Source organism: Brassica napus, chromosome C3, assembly GCF_020379485.1.
Source record: "Brassica napus cultivar Da-Ae chromosome C3, Da-Ae, whole genome shotgun sequence".
Lineage (NCBI taxonomy): Eukaryota > Viridiplantae > Streptophyta > Magnoliopsida > Brassicales > Brassicaceae > Brassica > Brassica napus.
This window is the reverse complement of record NC_063446.1, coordinates 25,306,794-25,327,129: the sequence shown is the minus strand read 5'-3', so window position 1 is coordinate 25,327,129 and position 20,336 is coordinate 25,306,794. Positions and strand designations below refer to the sequence as shown.

The 20,336-nt window shown below is 39.0% G+C and overlaps 3 protein-coding genes across 10 annotated transcripts; 1 reads left to right on the top strand and 2 right to left on the bottom strand.

The window, feature by feature from the left end:
• The first annotated feature begins 5,523 nt into the window (after positions 1-5,523).
• On the top strand, positions 5,524-6,989 carry LOC106353007. The gene has a single exon (XM_013792677.3). It carries the CDS (start codon positions 5,978-5,980, stop codon positions 6,878-6,880), a length of 903 nt encoding a protein of 300 aa, XP_013648131.1. The 5' UTR covers positions 5,524-5,977; the 3' UTR covers positions 6,881-6,989.
• Positions 6,990-7,226: 237 nt separating this feature from the next.
• Positions 7,227-8,697, bottom strand: LOC106353008 (NADH dehydrogenase [ubiquinone] 1 alpha subcomplex subunit 1). 5 transcript variants are annotated; one of them, XM_022710298.2, is made up of 3 exons: positions 8,467-8,697; positions 8,287-8,389; positions 7,227-7,619 (listed from the first exon to the last, which is right to left on the bottom strand). In XM_022710298.2, exons 1-2 carry the CDS (start codon positions 8,572-8,574, stop codon positions 8,300-8,302), a joined length of 198 nt encoding a protein of 65 aa, XP_022566019.1. In that variant the 5' UTR covers positions 8,575-8,697; the 3' UTR covers positions 7,227-7,619; positions 8,287-8,299. The 5 variants fall into 5 exon arrangements, with proteins under 5 accessions (XP_022566019.1, XP_048606161.1, XP_013648132.1 ...); XM_048750204.1 differs by having other exon boundaries at positions 7,227-7,549; XM_013792678.3 differs by having other exon boundaries at positions 7,227-7,435.
• Positions 8,698-15,712: 7,015 nt separating this feature from the next.
• LOC106353006 (putative zinc transporter At3g08650) lies at positions 15,713-18,874 on the bottom strand. Of its 4 annotated transcripts, none has more exons than XM_013792673.3 (6): positions 18,650-18,874; positions 17,767-18,294; positions 17,415-17,699; positions 17,200-17,328; positions 17,024-17,121; positions 15,713-16,940 (listed from the first exon to the last, which is right to left on the bottom strand). In XM_013792673.3, the coding sequence occupies exons 2-6, from the start codon at positions 18,223-18,225 to the stop codon at positions 16,124-16,126; spliced, it is 1,788 nt and encodes a 595-aa protein (XP_013648127.1). In that variant the 5' UTR covers positions 18,226-18,294; positions 18,650-18,874; the 3' UTR covers positions 15,713-16,123. The 4 variants fall into 4 exon arrangements, with proteins under 4 accessions (XP_013648127.1, XP_013648129.1, XP_048606159.1 ...); XM_013792675.3 differs by having other exon boundaries at positions 17,767-18,248; positions 18,650-18,850; XM_048750202.1 differs by having other exon boundaries at positions 17,767-18,341; positions 18,650-18,836.
• Between the last annotated feature and the right edge of the window lie 1,462 nt (positions 18,875-20,336).

Below are 20,336 nucleotides of genomic sequence, written 5' to 3'. Positions count from 1 at the left end.
TAAAAATAAAAAAATGTTCCAAAAAAAACTAAAACAACAATCCTAACTTATATATCCTAAACTATCCATTCAATCCTAAAATGTTCAATCAAACAACCTAAAATCCGAGATCAACTTCCAAAACCCTAAACAATTGAAAAAAAAAAGGTTTGGGATGATTCTTACATGATTTGGGGTTTGGGGAAGAGATAGGAGGGTGAGGAGAGGATTCGCCGGTGAAGAGAGGCCGGAATCGCCGGAGAGTCGCCGAAATCGCCGAAATCGCCGGAGAGTTTTGAGAGAGAGAGAGGCCGCGGAGATAACGAAGAAGAAAGGAGAAGGATTTTTATTTCCGCGGATTCCGACGGACACGGGTTCGTCGGTATTCCGTCGGTATATTTAAAATATACCAAATGCCGATTCGCGAAAATTTTCAAGCGGTTTGGTTCTCCCGGGCTAATTGAAATTCCGACGGAACGTGTCCGTCAGTATTTTCCGACGGACACATTCCGTCGGTATTTTCCGACGGAATTCCGACGACTTAGTGTTTAGGGTGTTCTTTTCAAGTTTCTAAATGCAAAATCCAAACCTTTGATAATATATATAGTATTTGCATAAAGATTTAACAATAAAAATGTTTTATAACACGATTTTACACAACAATATTTTTTGTAGTGTAAGCTTATATAAATATGATTGTATAAGTACATAATGTTAAGATGAGATGTTATGAAAACAATGATATGCATACATAAATATTTTAATGAGTTGTTATATTTGAACGGTTGCGATCTAATACTATACTAAACACTTATTATGTGTTATTTTCATAGTTTTGGCATCTAAATTTATAGATTTTTATGATTGAAACTTTATAGAAAAACATGTCGTCGGTATTTCGTCGGAAAATACCGACGACCTTTTCAATTTTCAATGTATATATTGACATACCTGATCAGCTTGCGAACCAGCTTGCGAACCAAGAATGAAGGGATCATAATATTAAATATACAAAGTATTAGTTCAATATATAACATTAATTAATTATATTCGTAAAAAATTATGAATATATTGACATACCTGATCAGCTTGCGAACCAAGAATGAAGGGATCATAATATTGAAGTTTCCGCCGCGAATGAACTGATGTAACACCAAACGCATCAATCTTCACTCCTCTATCTGGGGTGGTGTCATACCAATCACAATAGAATACTACACAACGCAATCCAACCATTCCAGGAAATTGGATTTCCAATATTTCTTTTATGTTGCCGTAGTAGACATCGTCACCAGAAGAAGATGAAACACCAGCATCATATGTTGTCTTAGAATGACCTTTCCTTGTGAATGCATATCCTCGCGTACAAAATTTAGGATATGATTTGACCACATAGTTTGGTCCCTGCACAAATTCGCGTACCCAATCATCGAACACAAGACCTCTGGCCAAACCATCATTCACCTATAAAAAAAAACATATATGATTGCAAAATTAATTAGTTTATATATATTAAATTTAAACTAATCATTTGCATAGGGTAATAGGATATATGACTCACATAACTACGAAGCCACGCAGCAAATCCGTTATCTCTAAGTTGTCGAAGCTCATCTTCTGTTGCATGCCTGTGAGTCATACGCAACTCCGCCATATATACACTATATACAAAAATATTATCAATATGAAATAAATTTATTGAATATTAATCTAACAAAAAATGAATAAATAATTTTACCTCTCATATTGTAGAACATCTTCACAGTTGGTGAGCAAATATGTTTGCAAATGAGCGTTCTCAGTGTCCGTAAGTCTCCGCTTCGTGAATTTTCCACTAAGTCGTCCTATTTCCTTGAACATGCTTGGGACAGTAACATGATATGTTGCTTTCTCCCCTCTATCATCATGCCGAGCAGGTCTTCGGTGTTTTGTTTGCACTTCTGGTGGAAAATAATTTTCAGCAAAGATTGCAGTTTCTTCATTGATCACCTGTGCCACTATAGATCCTTCCACCCTGCTTTGATTTTTGACCATCTTCTTCAGATGATGCATATAACGCTCAAAAATATACATCCATCTGTACTGCACAGGACCACCAAGTTCCAATTCTCTTGCGAGATGAATAGCAAGATGTTCCATTACATCAAAGAATGATGGAGGAAATATCTTCTCAAGGTTGCACATGCTGACTGGTGCGTTTGTCTTCAAATTATTAATACCCTCTTCAGTCAATACTCTGCTGCATAAGTCACGGAAAAAAACACTAATCCCTGCAATTGCTTCATGAACATTACGTGGCAATAATGCTGAAAAGGCAAACGGAAGGAGGCGCTGCATAATTACATGACAATCATGACTCTTCAAGCCAGTAAACTTTCCTTCGCTTCTATCAACGCAGTTCCCCAAATTTGATGCATATCCGTCAGGAAATTTCACTTTATCTGTAATCCAATCAAAGAACTCTTCTTTTCTAGCACCATCTAGCCGATAAATGGGAAAAGGGGCCGTACCGTTCTCATCAACGTGAAGTTCAGAACGATCACAAATATCGACTAAATCCAACCTTGACTTCAAATTATCCTTCGTTTTACCTTGGATGTTAAGGACTGTGTTCATCAGATTATCGAAGAAGTTCTTCTCAATATGCATGACATCTAAATTATGCCGCAATAGATGACTCTCCCAATATGGTAGATCCCAGAAAATACTCTTTTTGTGCCAGTTATGTAGCTCTCCAACCGCATTGACTCGAATGTTTTCATGTCCACCTACATCTGGCGTCCTTTCTGCATCAAAATACCTAAACTGCTTCAACAAATCTTTCCCACTAACTTCCTCAGGTGGACCATCAAACACCTGCTTGTTCTTCGTAAACGAAGTCTTACTCCTGCGGTATGGATGATCAGGTGGTAGAAATCGTCTGTGACAGTCAAACCAACACGTTTTCCTTCCGTTCTTTAGTTGGAAAGCATCTGTGTCATCTTGACAATATGGACATGATAGCTTCCCATGTGTTGTCCATCCAGATAACATACCATATGCTGGAAAGTCACTTATTGTCCACATAAGTACTGCCCGCATCTGAAAGTTTTCTTTGCGCGAAACATCGTATGTCTCAAAACCATGCGCCCATAGTTGTTGCAACTCATATATTAGTGGTTGAAGAAACACATCTAGTGATCTTTTAGGATGATCTGGCCCGGGGACTAGAATTGAGAGAAACAAAAACTCTCGTCGCATGCACAAGCTCGGCCGTAAGTTGTACGGTGTCACAATAACTGGCCATAGAGAATACTGCCTTCCATGCTTTCCAAATGGGCTGAAACCATCAGTAGATAATCCAAGATAAACATTTCTTCTCTCTTCCGCAAATTCTGGATATGTTGACTGGAAATGTTTCCAAGCCTTTGCATCTGAAGGATGTCTAATCTCACCATTTGTGGAATGCTCTGCATGCCATCTCATTGCTTTTGCTGTGCGCTCACACTGATACAACCTCTTCAATCTTTCCGTCAAAGGCAAATACCACATTCTTTTGAATGGGATCGGAACTCTTCCCCTCGTCTCCTGATAACGAGGTTTCCCACAAAATTTGCATACATTCCGTGTCTCATCCGCTCTCCAGTAGATCATGCAGTTGTCAATACATACATCTATCACTTCATACGGTAGTTGAAGACCTGCAACAAGTTTCTGAACCTCGTAGTATGAACCCGGTGCAAGGTTATCCTCAGGTAGAATACCTTTGACAAAATCAGTAATCGCATCCATACATTCTTCAGCCAAATTATAGTCTGTCTTAATACCCATTAATCTAGTTGCAGATGATAAGACTGAATGACCATCTCTACAATTTTGATACAAAGGTTGTTTTCCTGCATCCAACATGTCAAAAAATCTCCTAGACTCGGGGTTTGGTTCTTCCCCTCTATAATGATCATGTACCATCTGCTCAGTACCTACACCATAATCTATATCCGTTCTAGATTCTTCTAACCTAATATCAGGCTGAGGTTCACTAACAGGCTGAGGTTCGCTAGTACTACCATATTCATAACCAGTTTCCCCATGAAGGTACCAAACTTTATAATTACGTGAAAACCCTTTCATATACAAATGAGTCCAAACATCAAATTCTTTTATAACCTTATTATTATTGCAAGAAGAGCAGGGACATCTTAACATACCACTTTTTGCATCCGGTTGCTGTTGAACAAGCCTCATGAATTCTCCAATCCCTTGAACGTATTCTTCCGTAAGCAAATTGGTGTTCGGATCCAAATGAGGTTTATCCATCCACGAACGATAATAAACTTCTGAAGACATGATTTTCACGGAATTGTTATGACTAAAGAGAATGAAGAGAGAATGAAGTGTGAATGAGTTGAATGAGGAGGGGTTGTATTTATAGGAAATTGCTTACGGACCTCCGACGACTTTCCGACGAAATTCCGACGGATGTAAAGAAGTCCGTCGGAATTCCGTCGGAATTGTCCAATCCCAAACGGCTATACAACGGTCATATGTATTTGTCGGCAACGGTCACATGGTTCGTCGGAATTCCGTCGGAAAATACCGACGGAATTCCGACGACTTTGCTGTTAATCGGAATGTCGTCGGAATTTCGTCGGAATATACCGACGAACTTCCGACGACTACAACGGTTACATTTTTTATCGGAATGTTGTCGAAAAGTCGTCGGAAAATTCCGACGAACCGTATGTCGTCGGAATTCCGTCGGAAATGGCCGACGGAATTCCGACGACTTCATTTTTTTGGATTTGGTCGGAAATTTGTCAGTATTCCGTCGCAAATGTCCGACGACCTTGGTGTCCGTCGGAAGATCCGTCGGAATTCGGTGTGTTTTCTTGTAGTGTTTGTTATAAAAATCTGAAGGGTCATCATATTCATACAAGTACAATATCAAGTGTGATGTACGATTGCAATGGTGAGCATTTGGCTTCTATCAGTGTCCGTAGGGATCTGATAGTCCACGACTTTGCACCTGGAGGCTCCACGTGGACTATAAAAGCTCTAAAGTTCGCTCAGTGGCTGGAGCAAGAGCTACTGAACTCAAATATCCAAATGGGAAGGTTGTTTGGTTAGTACATCCATGCATACTTTAGAGCTTTTGTTCACCTAATCAAACTATATGGTTCAAAACCAGATATTGAAAGTTCTCGATTTTTTTTGTCACCAAACCCCGTCAAAACGATCACTTTCTTCCGATAAAATGCCTTGATCATAAGGCTTGTATTGGGCTAGTAAATCATAACGCTTGTAATGGGCTAGTAAATGTTTATTATGGGCTGAATCTAACAGCTAAGGCCTCACCTCAATGGGTCCATATCTATGGTTTGAAAAGCCTGAATTTATTTCTCACCGTTAAGATATACAACTCGATTGGTCACAATAGACAATTGGGCCAAGACAACGAATGGTTTAATTGTTCTGTTTGTGCCCACATGAGAATGAAAGTAGATTTATACAGTATATACAAAAAAGTACAGTATACAGATACAGATTACAATTTATAAATACGGAAAACGGATAACTGTTACGGCGACACAATATGATTGGTGCAAAAAGTAAAGTAAAATTAAAAAAGGTTATGAATGTGAGAAGGCATATTTTATGGGAATTATTTATTTTAAATGGTAAAAAGGAGAAAAATCAAGATGAACAGGCTGTCCAGTTCTTGTGAACAAATGTGACTGACGACAACACTCTTTGTCCTTTTGCCTCTCTCTCTCTCTCTCCTCCACCAGCAAACCATTACTCCTCTCTCTCCTCCTTGACTCCGTCCTCCATCGCTGCAACCCCTCATTCCTCGATTCAATTCTTCCCTTTTCGCTCAAAGCTCCAATCTTTACTTGAAACCCAACACAAAGTTCCAATCTTTACCGTTCTTGAAGCTTTCACGGCGAGTTTGTACTGAGTCACACGGCTCTGACTCGCCCTGAGGAGGCGAAGAAGAAGAAGAAGAAGAAACCCAACAATGGGGTTTCTCCAAGTGCTTCTCTTTCTCCATCTCTTTCAGAAACTCTCTGCTCAGTCTCCCTCTCCTCCGACCAATGTGACTTCTTCTTCTCTCGACTCCATTCTTCAAGATTACTCCTTTAGAGCCTTTGTTAACCCCCGCACCGGCATTCTCTACGACGCCGCCTCTCCTTCCAATTTCACCGGGATCAAACTCGCCGCCATGAGACTCAGAAGCGGAAGCTTCAGAAAGTACGGAGTACATTCTCTCAAAGAGTTCTCGATTCCGACAGGAGTCACCGTGAAGCCGTACGTGACAAGGCTCGTTCTTGTCTATCAGAACCTAGCTAACTACTCTCAGTTCTATTACCCTCTTCCCGGCTACGACTACGTAGCTCCCGTGCTGGGTCTCCTCGCCTACGACGCCAAGAATCTCTCCGCCGTTAACTTACCGGAGATGGAGTTAACGGCGTTAAACGGTCCCATTAGGATTAGTTTCGCCGATCTCGAGCGTATCCCGCAAGGTTCTGGCGCTAAGTGCGTTAGTTTTGATTCGCGAGGGAAAGCCACTTTCAAGGACTCGGTTCAGAACACGTGCGAGACTGTGAAGCAAGGGCATTTCTCTGTGGTGGTTAAGTCTGTGGCATCTGCTCCGTCTCCGAAGAAGGAGAAGAGGTCTGAGGATAGTGCCAAGACTTGGATCATTGTTGGATCAGTGGTGGGTGGGTTGATACTATTGGGGCTTTTGGTGTGTCTTGTCATGAGGTGTCGGAGTTACAAGAAGGAGGACAAGATTAGGGAGATGGAGAGAGCTGGAGAGACAGGGGAAGCTCTTAGGATGACTCAGGTCGGAGAGACGAGAGCACCGACAGCTACAACTACTCGTACACAACCGATGCTCGAGACTGAATACGCAGCTTAGAGGAAAACTTTTGATTGTGGTTTTGTGTACATCTTCATTATTGTTAGAGTTCAGCTTTGATCCATCTGTTACTTGTCTTCTGGTAAAGTGTTTTTTTTTTTTCTGATTATTATTATTTTTTAGTTGTGGTTAGCAAGTTGATACGGTACATTCATCTTGATTCTCTACGAGTGATTTAAGGAAAATAAGTGTTATTGTTTGGCCTCTCAAATCACAACTTTGATGGAAGATATGGATTTGTTTCTGGAACACACTCGCATTGTTTGCTTTCTAACTACTTTTTCTGTAAAGCTGTTATCTCTTTTGTAATAATGTTAACATCTTTTGACAGCTTAAGAAGATGATGCACATTCTCAACTTTGAGTTTACCATTCTTCAAATGTTAGTAGTAGTGTCCTTGAGGTTCAAGTATTTTCTTGAGAATATGACTTGCAAGCAGGCCCTATATATACTACAGAAGCTAATTTATGTTACAACATTCATATTTTCATTCAGAATTGTCTCGCCTGGTTGTTCTTCATAAGACTCGTTATGGTTCTCATGCAGCAGCTACCTCTGAGAAACATAGTAGGCAAAAAGTTTCGAGTCAAACGTGGAATAGCCTGGCTTTGTGTCTTCTTGTGCTATGATGCATAGTTTCATGTCAACAATGTTAATTTACTCTGACATCTGTAGATGTATCAGGAGATTCTTAATGTCAGGTTCTTTGTCTCATCATTGCCAGATCTTAGTTCTGGATCTGGAAATGAAGATAAGAGTGCATTGTATTAATTGTGTTCCAAGAACATCCAAAATGATTGCCCAAAAGGAAAACTATTGTTGTAGAATATTCGTCCTTTTTGTTCTCTGTCTGTAACTTTGGTTGAATATAACAGAAACTATCTTCAAAGTCTCCCCGTTACATCGAAAGCCAAAAGGAGAAAACAGAAAGCAGCAGGAAGATCATCTACGTCGAGAAGAACGAAAACTACTGCCCTAGAGCTCAGCTATGACAAAGAAATAAGCACAGCTCCTAACTAACCAAACCATAAAGATGATCGTAGTCATTCCTAGACAAGAGACAGGACAATAACAAACAAACACAATTCACAAGCTTCAAGAACAAATAGCTAAACAGTGCCGATGATAAACTATATAGCAGCAGAATGGCAACCAAGCAAACACGCTGAAGCTTCAAAACGACAACTTGTCCCAAATACGACTGATACAGTAGTTTATTATCCACAAAGTCTGTCTTTTTACCCATTTTCATTGTCAAGAGCCCAAAGAACAAAAGAGCTATTCAGTGACGACTAATCACACCTTTACAAACATTCACTGGCACACTTATAGGCTTGTGAAGCAACAAAAACTAGTGCATAGAGAAGATTGATCCAATAACCACTTGGAGGAAGAGGAACACAGACCTGAGGGATCAGATCATGAGGAAGGAGCTGCGGCTTTCTCGACGACTTTCTTGTCGCGTCTCTCCATAGCGACATCCCATTCATCGTGGCCTATGTGCTTCGGCTGTTTCAATCCCAAATTTGAAATCATCAAAACCACAAACGATGAATGAATTGCTCTAATTCGAGAGAGAATCATACACGGCCATGATAAGCTTTGTGGATGTAGTACTGAGAGTTTCCCATGATGCACAGCATCCCTCCGATGATCCCCAGAGGTAGAGCTGCTTCTAGCCACACCAACGACATCTTCTTCTTCTTCTTCTCTCTACCAAAGATCCAAACTTCACCAGCTAGCTAATCAATCATCTAAGTTTCAGATCACTGTTACAATTAATGAGCTTTGGGCTTTATGGTCCTTTGGGCTTTTTGTTCAGTAAACTTAACTCTTAAAGCGCAATACATCTTTTTGAGGTTGTTTTATCCAAAATTTTAACAAAATTAAACCAAAATCAAAAATTTCAGTAGAATTTTCAAAAACCAAACTAACCAAAAATATTGAACTGAAATTTATTTAGGTTAATTCGATAAGATTTACGTAGAACTAAATTAAATAACTCGAATTAACAGGATATGCATGCCTATAGCCATTTTGTTGTTTTATTCAGAAAAATTCCATAGGATAACCATTTTTAACTTTTTGTCACAAAAATAACACTCGGCGAAGAAAATGACCAAAATAAGTTTTTATTGAAAGGTAAAAATTGTTGTGAAACTTAGGATTTAGAACTGTAAGTTTCTGTATATTATTAATCAAAAGTGTGTTCCTTTATATAAGGATTACAAGATATAGAAATATGGAAAGTATCCAAAACATAAATCAACTAGGATTAGGAAAACTACAAATACATGATATGAAAAGAGTACAAATACAAGGAAAAGGAAATATGGTTTCATTTTCTCCAAGCTACATGGCTGCCTTTCCCTCTCTCTCTCCAAGTCGTGGCCGCCTTTCTTTCTCTAGGGTTGGGTCGTCTCTCTCTCTATAAGTGTATGGGCCGGTTATGGATCGGACCGGTTATGGACATCCATCAATTGATTTATAACACTCTCCCTTGGATGCCATAACCATACAGAGATTGTAATACGCTTAATGTTGCCTCATTAAAACCTTATCAAGAAAACTCAGTGGGACAAAACCACGAAGAAGGGAAAAGAGTACAACACGTACTACTCCCCCTGATGTGAACCTCAGTGGAGGTCTTTCAGTTGACGCATCCCAATCTGATGCGTGAGCTTCCTGAACGTGCAGGTAGGTAGTGCTTTGGTGAATAGGTCTGCTGAATTGTCACTGGATCGTACTTGGACGACCTGGACCTCATCGGCTATCTGAAGCTCGTGAGTGAAGAAGAACTTAGGCAATATGTGCTTCGTCCTATCACCTTTTATGTAACCGTACTTGAGCTGAGCAATGCACGCAGCATTGTCCTCATACATCACGGTTGGCTCTTTGTTCTCGGCCATCCCGCAATCAGCTCGGACGTATTGGGTCATCGACCTCAACCAAACACACTCGCGGCTGGCCTCATGTATGGCCAATATTTCTGAATGACTAGATGATGTGGCCGCGATGGTTTGTTTCATGGAACGCCATGATATGGTCGTACCTCCATGTGTAAAGACATATCCTGTATGTGATCGAGCTTGATGTGGATCTGATAGATAACCTCATGATCGGACATGATATAAACATATACAAGAGATTCATGGCAAAAACACATGTCCAGCCTAGTATAGCTTGCCTATTACATCAAGGCGCCAATGGTACTTGGGTTAAGAACTTTTCCGGACCAAGGACATATCCCTTGTCCTTCTTGGGATCAAAGGATCCGTGTCTAATTCAAAAAATCCTCATGACCATGTCCTTCTTGAGACTTACAATACGTTTGTGTCTGGACCAAAGTACCTTATGGGACAACACAATGGGCAAGCTTTTAGTCCATGTTTAAAATTTGGTTGAATACCTTTCTATAAGCCCTTTGATGCACAAAGATTCCATCTTTTAAGATGTTTTAATTTTATTCCCAAACAAAACCTTGTTTGTCCCAAATTCTCATTTCAATCTCTTTCTTTAGATAATCGTTTGAGAAATCTCTCCAGAGGATATTAACATACACATATATATTTTAGTTCTCGAGAACCTATTTTTTTTGTCAACTCAATATCTTCTGGGACTTATATATATATTCATTATACAGTGGACCATATAAGTAGGCGGTTTCTACATCCTTTAACCGCAAATCTATTTTCTTTTCTCATGGCCAGACTTATTAGGAATCTAAATGTTTGTTATATCCACCACAGGGGAGTATATCTTCTCATAATTGATTCATGTTCTTTGTGTGAATTCTTGTGCATATGGCCGTGCCTTATATCTTGCTATCTCGCCATGTTTCATTTCTTTCACAAAGACTCATTTGTCCAACTGGTTTTACATCTAGAGGTGTCCGAAATGTGGGACCAAAACCTCTATTTTCTTAATTAATTCCACGTCCCCTTTTCCTTTTATCTGATTTGTTGAGTGCACTCATGTATGGACGTGGGTTCATGATCCTTGTTTATATTCATAATTTCAAGTGCTACTAAAATCATCTTATGTCGACATTCTTTATGTGTTCCATAATGTTCCAGACATGATATAATCGATTGAGATTTTATTATTATCAAGGACATTTATTACCTTGCAGCTTGGCGTCCCAAGCTACATTGTTTCGTACCTTAGATGTTTAGCCGGGCGGCTTTATCTCTATGTCTGAGATGGTTTCCTTAGTAATCTCGGATTTGGATCGGTTTATCATTATCTGCACCTTTCTTCTGTTTCTGAGGATTCTAATTTTGTTTTTGCTTTTTTTGTGTGGAACTTATTGGTCTATCTTGCATAGACTCTGTACCAACTTGACTATGTCTCTCTTGGACATCATTTTTGTTGGTGCTTTACAAGCCGGTTTATATATGACTTAGTCATTTTTTTCGGGTCAGCAAATGTGTCTGACATTTGATTAGCTAGCTTTGTAAATGTATAATCTTTGGACGTCTATTTCACATTCGTTAGTCCGAGGATCTTGCCAAGACAATGATGGTCGATGCCATTCTGTTTATTTTACCAGCTTATTATTTTCTCCCCCTAATGTTGGATAGTCGGATTCATTAAACTTGCAATCCGTGTTCTTGGCCACTAAATAGATCACCGATATTTGGCTCAAGGTACTTCATTATCATGGGAGATTCATATCCAACATATATCCTCATCCTCCTTTTGAGGTCCCATCTTAGTTTTTTGTGGTGGAGCAATTGGCACATCTAAATGTCTTTAATGATGGACTATGTCTAGCTCTTGACCCGTTATCTAATCGAGATGGAGAATATCTATGATCACTAAATGGTCTGATGCTTTTAACTTAGATGCATGTAAAATTCGTATGTCCCCAAGCTTTAGATTTGGAGTTTTGACCTTATAAGTAATGGCCAATGCGGTTTATAAAAGGATTCGGCCAAGCCGTTTATAGTATGGAAATGTGCCACGGATTTGTCCACACTGCCCCCTCATGGACATACTATAATTATGGCCTAATGAGTTTCCCTTGTGAGATTCTATGGGTTAACTCTTTCTTTCTTTCAATGTGTGCCCATTTTGCATCATGTTTGAACCAGGATGGCTAATCCGGTTATAAAAAGTTCGCAGGCATTTGCCTCTATCATAGTGATCTTTGCATAGTATAGATTAGTAGAGAATGCAGGTATAGTCTCGACCATTTTTTCTATGATCTTGAGTGAATTCTAAAAGGAAATTTTTATTTCCTTTGCCCATTGTTTCAATATGAAAACCATTCTTATGTATTTTAAACTCAATGGGCTTCTATGGGTGAGTATAAATCATTAGATCTCTTTAGTCTGGTCGTAGCCTTTCATGGGAATGGCTATACCCGCAACTATATTTCTTATCTCTTTGGGCGATGTAAAGGAATTCTTTGTTCCCTATGTTCATGGTTTCAATTTTGAAACCATTTATCCATTATTTAAGAATGAAGAAATTTTAGGTGATTTATTATTATAGATTTTATTATACTTATTTCAGATTTCCAGAGATAGGTTTTTTAAAATAAAAACTTTTATTCATATAATAAATTCAAATAAGTCATAAAGACAAAGAAATCATAAAATCAAAACAAGACATCGAAATCAACTTATTCTTTTAGACAATTAGAAGTCTCATATTCCATAAGATCGTGTGGGCTTCAGGATTCTTCCATTTCAAAATTCTCTTGGTACACATCAACTAGATGCTTGGGAGTCCTACAATTCTTAGCCCAATGATTACTTATTCCACACCTATAACACACTGATCTGGTCGAGTGTTGTGGTTTAGAAACACCACAAATTCTGCCTCGACCACGGCCTGAATGAAATTGATATCCACGGCCTCTTCCATAGCTATTCCTGTGGCCATGTAAGTTGTATTGGCCGCGGCCACGTCCTCTCCATCAACTACGGCAATGGCCGTGTGGTTTATCATGATGGACATGGTTAGATTCATTCATAGCTTCTTCGGCTGCATGTGCTTCAGGTAATGGTGTGGATCCTGGAGGTCTCATCTCACTGTTTCTCATCGATAACTCATTGTTTTGCTCAGCATGCAACAAACATGGAATCAAATCTTCATAACTCTTGAAGCCTTTTTCACGGTACTGGTGTCCTAACACCATATTATTTGTGTGGAAGGTGGACAATGTCTTTTCCAACATATCCTCATCCGTGATCTCCTTACCACACAGCTTCAATGTAGAAACAATTTTGAACATTTTTGAGTTATATTCATCCACAGACTTGAAGTCCTGGATCCTGAGACTCATCCAATCATATCTAGCCTTTGGCAATAACACAAACCTTTGGTAATCATATCTTTGTTTTAACTTGTTCCAAAGTTCTAGAGGATTCTCAATAGTTATGTACTGATCTTTGAGACTCTCTATAAGATGATGGCGAATAATTAATATTGCCTTATATCGATCTTTCTTACTTGCATTATTGTCTTTGGCAATACATTCACCGAGGCCTTTGGATTTCAATATAAACTTAGTATCAAGGACTCATTGCAAGTAATTATCTCCTGAGAGATTTAAGGCAACAAAATCCAAGTTGTTGATTTTCGACATCTGGAAACAATTATTAATACTTTTTAGAAAAATTTTATAGCTTTATAAAAATAGTTTATGTCACACGGACCAGAGAAAAAAAAAATTCTAAGAAGTATCATATGCAAACAAAATGATCAGGTTATAATGCATTATTGGTCTCACGACCAAACGAGATGATTTACTTATCCTAGTAAATGCAAGTCACACAGCTACATGATGATTATAATCAATAAAATCAATCCTAACAATTTTCTAAGTGATCATCATGGATGCAAGACAAGTCACACAGCTAATGGTATGAACAATCTTAATCGGTTTCTATATGATCATAATGCGACCAGTTTTAAACACCTTAGCAATCAGGTTTCTAAGTGATTATGAAAGCATGAAATCTCAAACAATTAATTTAATTCAAACAATCAAATTTCAGTATGAGATCCTAGCAATCGGTTTCTAGGTGATTCATATTCAGAAACAATTCAATCACAAACAATCAGATTTGGGTTTAATTATTTAAGCAATCATGATCAGGTTCGGATTTTAAAACAGTAAGCAATTAATCAATTCTAGCAACAATCCTAATCAGATCAGTTTCAATCTCAATAAACAATCAATCAAATTCGGATTATATCAAGCAAGCAATCAATCAATAGTTTTTGAATTAGGGTTTTAGGATTTTCGAAAATTTGATCTTAGATCAAAGGAATTTGATTTGAGATTCAAAGCCATTAAGGCTTTTATTTTAATTGATCAATAGATCAATCTCGTTTTAGGTTTGGGGATCGAACTTATAGAGCTTCGATTTACTCATTAGGGATTGATCTATTATCCTATGGCTTTAGTTTATAGAGATTAGATTTTAGGTTTCATTCTTTACAATCAACCAAATTCGATTTTCATGTTCTTAGAATTCGAATTACCTTAGGTTAGTAGATTGTTGAAACCGGACCACCAAGAGAATGAACCTCGAGCTGGGAAGGAACGCGAGTTGGGCACGAGCTGGCCTGGACGCGAACGGATTGAGGTTGGAGATGCGAGCAGCTGATCGTCAAACGGGAGCTGTTGCAGTCGGGGTCGCGAGCGGCTCTGATGCGAACGGGAAGCTTTGCTGTCTGGAACGCGAGCTGTCCTGGATCAAGATGGAGCTGAGTTCGTCTAGGATCAGGAACGCCTGGGGGCTGGAGCTGATCAGGTGGATACGAGCTAGAACAGACGCGGGGACGGATTAAAGTTCGTCGGGTTCGGATTAGGGTTCCAAAGCAAATCAGCGCGCACTGTATCTGTGCGTGAGGGCGCATCGGTGGTCAGATCGACAAGCGGTTTGCACTGACTGATTTGTCTCGGCAAGGGCTTCGATTTGATATCTTGATCGTTTTCTGGGTACTCACGGTTTGGGAGAACGGCCTTTTTGAAGTTCCGAGGCAGATTCCTCTTCGTTTAGGGTTTTAGGGTTTTAGCGATTTGGTTTTAGGCTCAGGGTGTTAGAGGCTGACGTGCTGATAACGTGTTGTGAAACTTAGGATTTAGAACTGTAAGTTTCTATATATTATTAATCAAAAGTGTGTTCCTTTATATAAGGATTACAAGATATAGAAATATGGAAAGTATCCAAAACCTAAATCAACTAGGATTAGGAAAACTACTAATACATAATATGGAAAGAGTACAAATACAAATGAAATATGGTTTCATTTTCTCCAAGCTACATGGCCGCCTCTCTCTCTCCAAGTCGTGGCCGCCTTTCTCTCTCTAGGGTTGGGTCGTCTCTCTCTAAGTGTATGGGCTGGTTATGAACCGGGCCAGTTATGGACATCCATCAATTGATTTATAACAAAAAAAATGTATTTTTATCATAGGGTTAACTAATCTACACTTAAAGTTTAGAGTTAAGGGATAGAGTTTTGGAAATAGAATTTCAAATTTAAAAAAATAAAAAATAAAAATTAAAAATTTCAAAATAAAAAAGATTATTTTGGTCATTTTCTTTTTTAAAATCTATTTTTGTGAAAAAGAATTAAAAATGACTATATGAGAAAATTACCCTTTTATTTATCTTCATTACCAAGAAAATAAATCAGTAAAAGGTCTTAAATTACCAATGATGAAAGAAAGTACAAACACTATCAAGTATTTATATAAATAATTGTCAAAAGTATTTGCTGTTATCCTTTTGTTTTTGTTTTTGTTTTTCCAGTAGATTAGAGCTAAACCAAAGCCCCTATCTACTTAATCTCGCACTCAAAAACATATCCTAAAATCCGACAAAGTTTGTATAGACAGACACACGAGTTAAAGGGTCATGAAAGTATATGTAACTATCTTACAACATAGAATCAGAGAGTGCATATGCTCACAAAAGGAGCCTCTTTACTTTCAAGAACTCAATCATCTAACAGCCTCAGGTGCAGAATTGCAGTAAGGCCACGAGTTAAAGGGTCATGAAAGTATATGTAACTATCTTACAACATAGAATCAGAGAGTGCATATTCTCACAAAAGGAGCCTCTTTACTTTCAAGAACTCAATCATCTAACAGCCTCAGGTGCAGAATTGCAGTAAGGCCACGAGTTAAAGGGTCATGAAAGTATATGTAACTATCTTACAACATAGAATCAGAGAGTGCATATGCTCACAAAAGGAGCCTCTTTACTTTCAAGAACTCAATCATCTAACAGCCTCAGGTGCAGAATTGCAGTAAGGCGTGTGCAAACAGACCAGTCTAGTGAAAGTCAGACACACAACAGCACACGCAACTCCCAGCACCATCCCAACACTGCCTTTCTTTCTCTCTAACCTCACCGCTCTCTTAATCACCTGCCAGAAGCTAGGCAGCAATCCACCGCACGCTACCATCATCACGTGGTCCAATCCACTGTAATCTATCCCAGCTAGTATTGATCCTATGGCCGATACAGGTCCCACAAACCCGATCAAAGCGGCAGCCGCAAGAGCTGCGTGCCAACTGTCTGTAGCTCCAAAGACGCAGCTTGCAACCGCTGTCCCTCTTGGGAGCCCGTGTAAGGAAACAGGGAGCACCATGTGTCTGCCGAGACCGTAAGCACTTGGAGCAGCGACTCCAAGAGCAAGCCCCTCGGCTAGCGCGTGGAAACCAACCGCTCCACACGCTAATAGTGACTGGAGTGTTATGGCACTGGTTGGAAAATTTGTTACTGGGGTGATTAAACTACCAGCTCGAGACTTCTTCCGAGAAGTAACATTCAGGATGGTTGAGCTTATGAAATGGCTCAGCACGGCACCAACAGCGAGTAGACTAACAAGAGGGATGAATCCCATTTTTGCAGAGAGCAGCAGTTGAAGCGGACGCCAGAGACCTAGGACAAACGCAATTCCTGAGGCTACTCCCATGAGAAGGGCGTGCTGGAGACGGAAGGTGAGTGCCGATGCAACCAGAAACACTCCCCCAAGCAATGGGCCTAGACCAAAGAGAAGTGAAACGAAGAAGCCAGAAGCATCCTCTGAGCTGCAGGTTGGAGAAAATGAATCCTTTTTAGTTAAATTTAAGAACACCATCAAACGCAAAAAGCTTGGATTCCATTGTATTACTTGTAATCATGCGTGAAGTTTTCGAAAAGAGTGCTGAGAGCTTCCATGGATGCTACTGATATTGTGGCTGAAGATGCCACTTGCGACGGAGACGCTTCCTGTTGTGGTTACGGAGAAGAGAAATTAAGACAAGTCATCTTCCTGAGATAATGAACATCAACAACATGCAAATTCACCTTGAATGCATCAGGAAGCACTTCAGCAATAACCATCCAAATCATACACCCAGCAGCAAACCCAGTGCAGAAAGGCAAAAACTTGCTAAATGCATCAGCACATAAAAAAGCTGGCACTGCAACGATAGGCTGGTAAAAGAATCAAATCAACAAGAATCAGTAATCAGTTATGCAGAAAACGAAACAAGATCACAGACACATCAATGGATTATTACCTGAGGTAAGGATGTGATTATACTCCAGAGCATGGCGTTTTGTGGAGAGACACCTCTTGATGCAAGCACCATGCTAACAGCCAACCCTTCTGGAATATTATGAACTGCTATGGCTAAAGTCACCAGAAGCCCTTGACTAAAACCTTTTGAGCCAGCAAAGGACACACCAACCCCTGATCCTTCTCCGAAAGAATGAAGTGTCATGATGCCTATGACGAGAACAACTTTGGCTGCATCTGCACCTTTAATATCCAGCATGCTCACCTCACCATATTGCTCAAGAAACTGCCAAAGGTAAAGTAAGTTTTCAATATGTTGTTGGAGAGCCTTTAAGAATCAGTTTCAAGTTTACCTGCTTGCAGAGCCAAATGAACAAAGCACCGGCTAGAATCCCAGTAACAACCCAGTTACCAGAACCATGCTCTTGACCCTCCTTCACAAGATCAAAGCTAGCGGCCAACATCACACCAGCCGCCATGCCGTTGCATATCCCAGCCCATTGAGGATCAAGCTCAACAAAGAAGAAAGGCACCGCACCTAACCCAGTGGCAGCGGCCATCGCCAAAGTGAACAACGCAACTGTTGAGACGGAAACTTTGTTGTGACTCCCCCTCTTGTTCTCACCCATTCCAACGTCATGTAACGTTTTCTCTACACCACTTCCATCTATAACATTCCGTCCCATGTCTCCGTGAGGAGCAGTTCTTACTTTATGTGAGATCTCCCATTGAGGGTCTGCGTCAGTGTTCCCAATGAACACAGCAAGAAGTAAGAATAGAAGTAGCATGAGTTTTGTGCAGCCTGAATGCATCGTTTTTGATGCTGCTCACAAATCTAAAAGGAGACCAAATAAACTCTTGAGGCTTTGTAAGAATCAAAACTGCATCAAGAGGAGGTCAAGAACAAATTTTCACTCAGCAACTGTAACTGTGAAAAGAAACGTACATTGATTATGTTCCCTATGTGATAAAAACAACGTCTTTCGGGTGAAATCATTTAAACCAAATAGAAACAACACAAACCCATTAAAACAATTTGCAGATAAAAAAAAAAGAATATCATCATCATCCAGAAACCTAGAACGACAAAGCAGCAAACTTTATCACCCAGAATCGTCAACCAGATCACAATTAGCGAACCCAGTTGCAGAATTTCGCGATTCGAATCCACCATTCTACATGATATAGACTATACAATCAATAGATTCTACGACGAACCCAGCTCGCAGAACTCACCAGCACAGGGTAAAAAATCGGAGCTTTGGAAAATGTTGGATCATGAGCGAAACTCTAGCCGATGAAGAAGGATTGAAAAGCTTTGGACTGCGTTTGATCCCTTCTCGCTTAGGAGACTTTTGGGATCAATCATTCAATCAACTAGTCTAAGAATTAGCCCACAGATTGTTGTAAAATAAAAATAAAAAAAAATTAGCCCACAGATTTATACGGTTTTTAACGAAAATGTTTAATTTCTGAAATTTGATCAAAAAAAAAAAAATTTAATTTCTGACTAAGATAATTGTAAGTAAGGCCCTCAAGTTTGTTAAACTCACAGAAGAGTCGGTAATTCTGTAAAAGGTTGAAATCGACGTCCAGTCCAGAATGTTACGTTCAAAACTTGTGTGTTAGGAGGACACACTGGATATATATATTTTTTATTTATCAAACTGGATATATATTATATTTGTTTGGATATGAGATGGTTGACAAAAAAAAATAGTTTGGATATGAGCTAATCGTGAGTTCACGTCTGCTTTATACATACATACTTCATTGGGCGCCTAATCATGTCCAGACCACTTGATAAACGAGTAACTATACTCTTTTGTATTATTACTTTAACATCTCAATGTTACACTTTAACATCTTAATGAAGTATGTTACCGACAAGAACAGAAAAAGCTAGACATTAGCAACTTTGCCTGATGAAAATGTATAAATGAAAAGCATAATTAAGAAACATACAACAAGAACGTACCAAGCAAATCACATTGATGCATTATGTGATTGATATATTTTTTCACAAAAGTAGATCCTTTAAACTTTGTCCTTTGCTATTTGTTTGTTCTTCTTTAATTTGTGGGTTTTGGTCTGACAACGAGTTTCCTTTCTCAGTTCTTTTTTTTTTTTGTAACACTTCCTTGCTCTGTTCTCAATCCATTTTTGTTTCAACAATACTAGTTGATAGTGATTTTGGACAAAATTCCACAAAACAATTATGGATTTGTTTCGAGGATATAATGGTTTATCATTCATGGTATTTTGTTTTTATAGTTTAGTTAGGCATGAAGATACAAAAATTATAAAATCATACATTGAAATCTCTTGAACTTTGTATTTATTTTGATTATTCTTCCCCAACAGTTAATGTATGCAAGAACTTCATTGGAAACGACGAAATTATGACAATTTCATTTTTTACACGGTTGTAGTCGACACACGACACAAGCATGAAGATGCTACAAACATGTTATGTAGATATTTTAGGCGTTCTTACTAATGTTGTGACTGAAAATCCTTCGTGCTAAATCAAACGCACAAGATTTTTAGACGCATCGACATCGTTCATATAATATGGAAAAAAAGAAAATAATTTGCATCCCAAAATGAAAGTTAATAAAATTTCAGTGAAGCTATAGTGATTGCGCCACCAAACCAATCATGAGCAGACAACTGAATAAATGAGTAAATTCACTCTCTTGTATAATAGACTAGTATTAGATTTTATACCCAAAAAAATAGTTGTGGTTTAGAAAGCTACGCATAATCAACTTTGGCTAATGGACATGCATATAAAATGAAAATCATGGGAAACTACAACAAGAACGTACCAGAAAAAAAAACACAGTGAGTGCATGCATTAAGTGATTGAGAGCTTATGTCTGTCCCAAAAGTAGATTCTTTACGCTCTGTCCTTTGCTAT